The sequence below is a fragment of the Saccostrea cucullata genome, unplaced genomic scaffold, assembly GCF_032062105.1.
Source record: "Saccostrea cucullata isolate Sc308-1 unplaced genomic scaffold, CSIRO_AGI_Scuc_v1 ctg13272, whole genome shotgun sequence".
Taxonomy (NCBI): domain Eukaryota; kingdom Metazoa; phylum Mollusca; class Bivalvia; order Ostreida; family Ostreidae; genus Saccostrea; species Saccostrea cuccullata.
This window is the reverse complement of record NW_026920885.1, coordinates 9,860-17,573: the sequence shown is the minus strand read 5'-3', so window position 1 is coordinate 17,573 and position 7,714 is coordinate 9,860. Positions and strand designations below refer to the sequence as shown.

The window sequence follows — 7,714 nt, the reverse complement described above, 5'->3', positions numbered from 1 at the left end:
ACTGACCGGGGTTTATTGTTAGTGTGAAAATTGTAAACCCGTTCTGCAATGCCTTTATTTGAATTTATTCATTTTTTGTGAAAAGAAAAACTTCACGTTTTTTTCTTTCATATATGCAACAAAAGCACAATCTAATAAAATAATACTTCTTTGATCAACTCTGTTTACATTCTGCGCAAGAATATACGGCATGGATGTATTAGTCTTTTTTTAAGAAGATAAAATTAATTCGGAATAAACAATTATGTTTAAATTAATTCTACAGTAACATGGAATTACAGTGGGATGTTATATAAAGATGTCATTATTTATTAAAACCTCATAGTAAAAATAATTTTGAAATATGTAAAACACTGCATTCACAATTAATTAAAAATTTACCTTTTTGAAACATTTTCAAAGTTACATTTCCCTAACTTTCCTTTATTTGAAAATATGTTGCATCTTCCACGCTATTTCAACGTTGAAATTAAGGGTATAGAGATAACGAAAATTCAGTATCAAAGTCCATAACACAATACAAAATAGGAGCAGAGCAATCACAGACCTTCAAAACATCAGAGGTAAGATTAAGTGCCATGTGAGCATCCTCTGCCGACCGGTCACACCCGCCGTGTGCTCCTTGTCATAGTCGTGAAAATCTATGTTTTCCTTGTTTTAATAAAGGCTGTATCTGTTGCAGAAAACAATACTCGGTATGTACACGTACTTAAGGTAGGACATCATAGAAAGACGACTTTTTTTCCTCAAATTCAGTTTTTATGAAACTTTGTTATTTTGTTTTAGGATGCAAAATCTATTATATATTATATAAAAGAAATTCAACCACACAATTTTTGCCCACATACAAGTATGGCCTATCAGACCCCCGTAAGATGATTGTGAGATGGGACATTCGACTAGAGAATCTTAAAATTATCCATTGATTTATTGCAAATCTGTTTAATACTGTTCATAAAGATAACCTTTTTGTTCCTTAAAATTAGCAACTTATTTTGATATTGGAAAGTTAGAGTGAAATATCCGCAAAAATATAACTGACATTCGAAATTCATATGAACATTCCCTACCCTTTAAGTTTTCTTAAGAAATGTATGATTCAATTTTTACAAAAAAAAAAAAAAAAAAATCAACGGAATGATTAAAATGGGTCTAAGAATAAAATGTGTAAAAATAAAGAAAATGGAATCAGGGGTTTCAGATATGTTGGCGATTAAAAAAAATTCTTTAACCTCTTGATATGACCTTGACCTTTATAGGACACAGAGAATGGAAACGCCTTATATGTGTCCAAATACCAGCCCTCTTCTGTTCATGAAACAACAGTTACACTGCATTTAATATCACACTGTTAAATACTTTGCATTTAGATAGCACAGAAATGTAAGCTTACCAATATATAAGATCCTTCGATTTTTTTTCACAAAATATGACGAAAACATGCAACAACTTATTATTTTACTTACGGGTCTCATTCATTTTCTTTAATATAGTAATGTTATTCTTTTTTTCTCCAGTTCCTTTTTAAGAAATGAGTTATAATTGAATCCACGGATGTTTTGTACAACCTTAATAGAGCTTAAAAATAAATATTGTTAATTATTTTTCACACTCTTTTCATTATTATTTATCTTATTATTATTGCAAATTAGGCAATTGTCTTCCAGAATGAAGATCGGCTGTCTAGTATTGGATTTAAGGGTATTGTTAATTTGTGGAGTTATTCTCTGGCTGATTATAGCATATCTATCACCGGAGATGAATGTTTACAAATTTGTGATCCAAAATGAGCACACAGTCCCTAAGATAAATCGGCCAAACTCATCTCCCAACAGTAGGACAACACCATTAAAGACATTGCGGACATTCTGGGTTGATATGGAACCCTATATTGCCAACAACCTCAAGCTCTATAATAGCTCTCTATGCAACATCCCAAATTGCCTCTTGGCAGACAATATTTCCAGTGCAGACATTGTAGTGTTCAGTCATCGACACATTCCGAGAAATGTTATCGATAAAAAGAAAGGTCAAATTTGGATATTTTTCTCTGGAGAAAGTCCGTATCACACCGCTAGACCGACCAGAGATTGGATTGACCGATTTGACCTGTCCATGTCTTATATGAAAGACTCCGATATTCAAATGCCAATATATGGTGTATTCCAAAAAAGCCAAAAACAATTTTTGAAGAATTACAGTAACATACTCAAAACAAAGACGAAAGATGCAGTGTGGCTCACAAGTCATTGCAAGACCCCCTCAAGGAGAGAAAACTTGGTTAAAGACTTAGGTAAATATTTATCAATTGATATTTTTGGCGAATGTGGTGATAAGAAATGTGGCGGTAGATATGAGGGATTATCAAAGTGCCTTCCCCTGTTTGAAACAAACTACAAGTTCTATTTTTCGTTCGAAAATTCAATCTGCAATCAGTACACAACGGAAAAATTGCATTCCCTTTACTTAGAACATACTGCTCTTATTCCTGTTATCAACGGACCTAAAGACGCAACTCAATATATTCCTAAGGGAACTTACATTAACTCTCAAGATTTCACCAATGCTGCATTGCTGGCTTATGAATTAAAACAAATCGGTTCCAATGAAACGGAGTATATTCGTTATTTGAAGGAAAAGGACAAGTATACCACAAAAACACTTGACAAAATAGTACAAGAGACTCAGTGTAACTTATGTAAATATCTAGTGGACATAGAAAACGGAAAAAAAGCAAGAAAAAATAATTCCTGGGTAAACATTTTGAACCCAGGTGTATATTGTACAGATAAATCATTTTGTATCACATAGATAACTTTTTGACTTCATAATTGTGAATTGAAAATGAAATACCCATCAAAAAATGTCAGATAATCAAGAAAAATGTTCTGACTTGCGTTTTTTTAAATTGTTTTAAATATGCAGAGATACAATACAGAAATCAGTATTTATTTGAAAAATAGCTTTAAAAAAGCACAAACGCAAATCTAGACGCGGTATTTTATTTTTAACAATTTCAGTTTGCACTTACCGAAAGAATATAATTAGAATAAACGTACAATAATGTATGATCGCATAATTATTCACTTCGCTTTTCTAATTGTTAACATAAAAATAGTCTTAACACATTCTATAAATAAAGAAATAGCAGACTTTAGAGAATAATCAGTTGAAGTTTATTCATCTTATGCCAAACTTGATCAATTTGTACATTGAATGTGATTAATTTTGGTAAATGTTTTTGTCTTGTGTTAAATGACATGAATGGTCATAATTTAATTAATAAATTTGCAGAATTGACGTCGGGATTACATTCAGGACTACCGAACATGTTGATTTTTGTCGCTTATCTTTTTACTTAAAAATATCAGGAAAACACATTAATTATATATAAATACATGTACGAGTGTCTTTAGAAAATTTGGAGGACACATTGATTTACGAAAAATCTATTGCGTACAGTGGAGTATGACCTATGTCTATAATTAAACCCCTATCTTTTGTTTATTACATATATGTAACAAAAAAGAACGGACAGGTCCATTTACATGAACAAAGTTGAGATACAACTGTGCAATTTCTAATTTCAGTAGAAAGAATATGTAATGTAAACTTGTGAAAAGAAGCATTGTTACAACGCAAAATATAATAAACTGGGGTTATTAAGTTTTGCGTTATTATAGTTCGTTTCGAGTTCAACCCAAAATGTGACAACGCAAAGTATAAGAAAACGATTATTTGATTATTGCATTTTGCATTATTACATTTTGCGTCGAGATCAACACAGAATGTAATAACTTCCCTTTTCGTTGTTACATTTTGCGTTATTTAATTTTTGCGCTGAAGATAACGCAAAATGTAATAGAACTGTATGTAATAAAACAAAATATAATTAATTTTTTGGATTCATAAAGTTAATTCAAATATATATATTTACATTTCCAATAAATTTCCCCTGTGATTCTTTAGTAAAAAAGATGATGTTCATTTTCTCATGAACTACATTACTTATAATATGTATCACGAATAAGCATGAATATCTCCAGTGTTACGTCATAAAACATGTACCCCTTTTGACGTCAAAAAATATAGTGCACACTAATTTGCGTGAAAAATGACTGTTGAAAGGCGTAAATTTATGGCAAGTCATCAGAAAAAATGTAAATATAAGAAATGAATTTAGTTTTTGAAGATTCATGAGGTATATGAACTACAACGCTTCACGCCTGCATATTTATCATGAAGCGCTAACGCCCTTCATGAAATATGGCGGCGTGAAGCGTCGTAATTCATAACCTCATGAATCTTCAAAAATTTATTTTATTTCTTAAAACCATGGGAAAACTCATTACAAAATAGTTAGAGCTATGATAGTAAGTCCAACGTTACGGCTTTTACGGACATTACTAAATCTAAATGTATCTTTTTTTCCATTTCTGACCTTGTTTCTTACATTTTTTAGTACACTGTACTTCTAAAACAATAATTGAATCGATGAGTTTTAAATACCTGGGCATGCGCACATATTTAGAACAAACTGCGAAGTTTTGGTGCCATGTTTTAGCACTGAGTAGATCGAGAACATGTTGAATGTTTGAAATTTGGAATCACAAAAAGCAAATGCGGTAAATCTCTTAAGGTAGGATTCTTCTCTGGTTTCAGACTAGAAGGAATATTCAAAGTACTTTTGTTGATATGTCTTATATATTTAGATGAAAGAGGTTTAAAAGACCACATTTTTCTTTCCTCATCACAATTATACAACTTTAAATAGAAATTGTAAACTGCGTTTGAAAACTATCAGGGACTATATTTTTGGCGGAATGGTGGCGTATGAAAATATCTTCTTTTCTGCTTCTCAAAAAATTGAATTTAGTTATAATTTTTACGCAATCAAAGACAAGACAAAATTTTGCAATGTAGATTAAATTAATAATAAGGGACTAAAGTTTCAAAAACTACATGAGAAGGCCAACACAGACAACATGCGAACCTTGTTGACTAAACGAAGATGGCGATGGATACGGCATGTGTTAAAGAAGCCAGCCGACTGCATCACCAAAGTAGCCCTTAGTTGGACACCGGAAGGGAAGAGAAAACCTGGTCGGCCAAAGACCACCTGGCGAAGGACGGTTGAAAAAGAAATGAGGGACCACAAGCTAACGTGGGGAGAGCTGGAAAGAAACGCTAAAGATAGAGAGAAGTGGAGAAATCTAGTCCTTGCCTTATGTGCCATCGGGCATAACAAGGACTAGGTAGGTAGGTAAAGTTTCAAAATATATCAAATATATAAGATTTTTCAAACATACTAGAACTATTTTGGCTTTTAAATGCTTCAAATCTTAGTACAGATTTGAGCCAAAAATCTGTAAAAAGTGTTATTTCTCTCTTAGTAAACGATCAAAAGTTTTAGTTTTTGTATCATTTTGTACCTTTATGTGACAACTTTACTATATGTGAAAATTGGGAAAAGTTAAATATAGGAAGCTAATAAAAATAACTTATGAATCCTAAAAATTTAAGAAAAGTAGAAGAAATTCGGATTAGCAAATATCCATTTAATTTAAATTATCTATTTCAATTTGGTAATATCATCTTATAGGCCCTATATGATAGTATCTTTTTATGCAAAAAGAAAAAAAAAACATTCAATCGTTTGAATTACAAGTAGGGATTGCATGATTGGAAACAGTAATTTTTTATTCTTAATGTCCAGGAAAAAGGTAATGACCTTGACCTGACCTTGCCTCTAATATTAAACGGTCAAATTTAATCTCACTAATACCATCACTAAATGATATTGTCCTCTTGATTCTGTGAAAATTTCATTAATTTTTAATACAAGAAATGTGATAAGAATCCTACGTTTTAGACATAATGCTGTTGTTTTTTTATTGAGAGTAATGATGAATTGAACATATTGTACTGACAAAGTCAAAAGGACCGAACGCAATCTTAGAAACTTAGATAGTCTTCTCCTGATAAAACATTTTGTAAAATTGCCAACCGGTTAACCGTATCAAAATACGTATTTTCTTGATGTACATACATAACTCTTTTTCTATGTAGATCTATTCATATATACCAGAAGACTGATCAAGTATAGATATTAAATCATTGCATTTGTCTTTTTAAAAAACATAAGTTTATATATATTTTAATTTAGTTTCAAAATAGACTTGGAAAAAAATTAAGAAAAGCACGAATCATGTCGGAAAAATCATTGATATTTTTCCAGTGCAGATTTCACATACGTTCATTCTGCGTTATCACCATAGTTAATATTAAGCCTGAAATATTTCACTTAATTTACAAATTTGTTTAGTAATCTATTCGATAGATAACTTCCAAAAATAAAAACGTGTTAATTCGCAGTTCTAAACGCTGATTTAATCATCATTAAAGAAATGCAGGACAGCCAGGGTAACGAAATGGTGTTTTAACAGTAATTAACACTTCAAACACAAAATGACCAGTTGCCCTACAATCTCAATTTTGAGAACTATAATTACATTCAAGTCAGCTTGGATAGTGTAAACGCCGAAATATCTACGTTTATGCAAAGATTTCCAAAAAATGAATTACTATAAAAAGTTAGGTTGAAATTTATATAAATTATTTTTTCCGACTAACCAATTACAGATTTTCTAACCGATTGCCATCGTTCCGACCGAGTAATCAGTTAACCGGTTACAAATTGCCATCCCTATTATATACATAGATACATACATATTGTCTACTACATATACATCGTAGTTATAGGAAGAAAAAAAATGAATTATCTAAATGTACAAATATAAATTGAATTGGTAAGAGAATCATCTCCCCATAGCATTAAATGTACATCATAACATGTTAATAACTAGATGCTGTCATGAGACAGTAATACCCGCACTAAGGTGTTTGCCTCTAAATACACACTACTTCATATTGGGCTTTCCATGGAAAAAGTAAAAATAATTCTATAATAATTCTATAATTATCACCGCACGTGTATTCGTCAAATTGAGCATAAAATTTTCAGGTGACCATGTGATTTATAAGCCTCATATATGTATATTGTATACTTAATTCATTACCATTCTGAAATAACAGAATTTAATTAATAAAGTAAATTACTTAATAAGATGCTGATAAATATTTTCCCACAATTGGATCTTTTTAAATTTACTTTCTCAACATAAAATATTATTTCAGTACAAAGGGTTTTTAATGAATTTATCAAAATGTGCAAACTGTTTTTTAGTATTTGGTCAAGCAAAAAACCCCATTAAAAATACAACCCAATTAATTTGTCAATGCCCCCCCCCCCACCACACACACACACACACTTATTTTTTGAAATAGGCCTAGATGGGAAAGTTATGTTAAAACATCGTTTATTATGAAAGTTTGAAAATTGTTCTTGTACTTGAAACACCTTATTGAAAATTTCTACATTCACATTGGGTTTGTGTCACCCATTATCATTTTTTTAGATATCACAACTCGGCCTATTCGTACTTCATATAATGAAGGCGACGGAATCAGCAAAGGTTTGCCGAATAAGATTAGCACATGTATGTTGACAGTGCAGTGTGGTCAGTTAAAATCATTTGTGTTTTAATTGGATTATGTGGATTATATTTAGTCGGTAAGTACAAGATTAAGTATAAATTGCGTAAAAATTAATCGAAATGCAAATGGTTAGGTTAAAGTTCAAAAAGGGTCAAAG

General features: G+C 31.1%; 1 protein-coding gene across 1 annotated transcript; it reads left to right on the top strand.

Annotated features, from left to right (window-relative positions):
• Nucleotides 1–1,668: 1,668 nt before the first annotated feature.
• On the top strand, nt 1,669–2,811 carry LOC134258568 (alpha-(1,3)-fucosyltransferase fut-1-like). Its single transcript, XM_062741121.1, has one exon. The coding sequence runs from the start codon at nt 1,669–1,671 to the stop codon at nt 2,809–2,811; it is 1,143 nt and encodes a 380-aa protein (XP_062597105.1).
• The last annotated feature ends 4,903 nt before the right edge of the window (nt 2,812–7,714 follow it).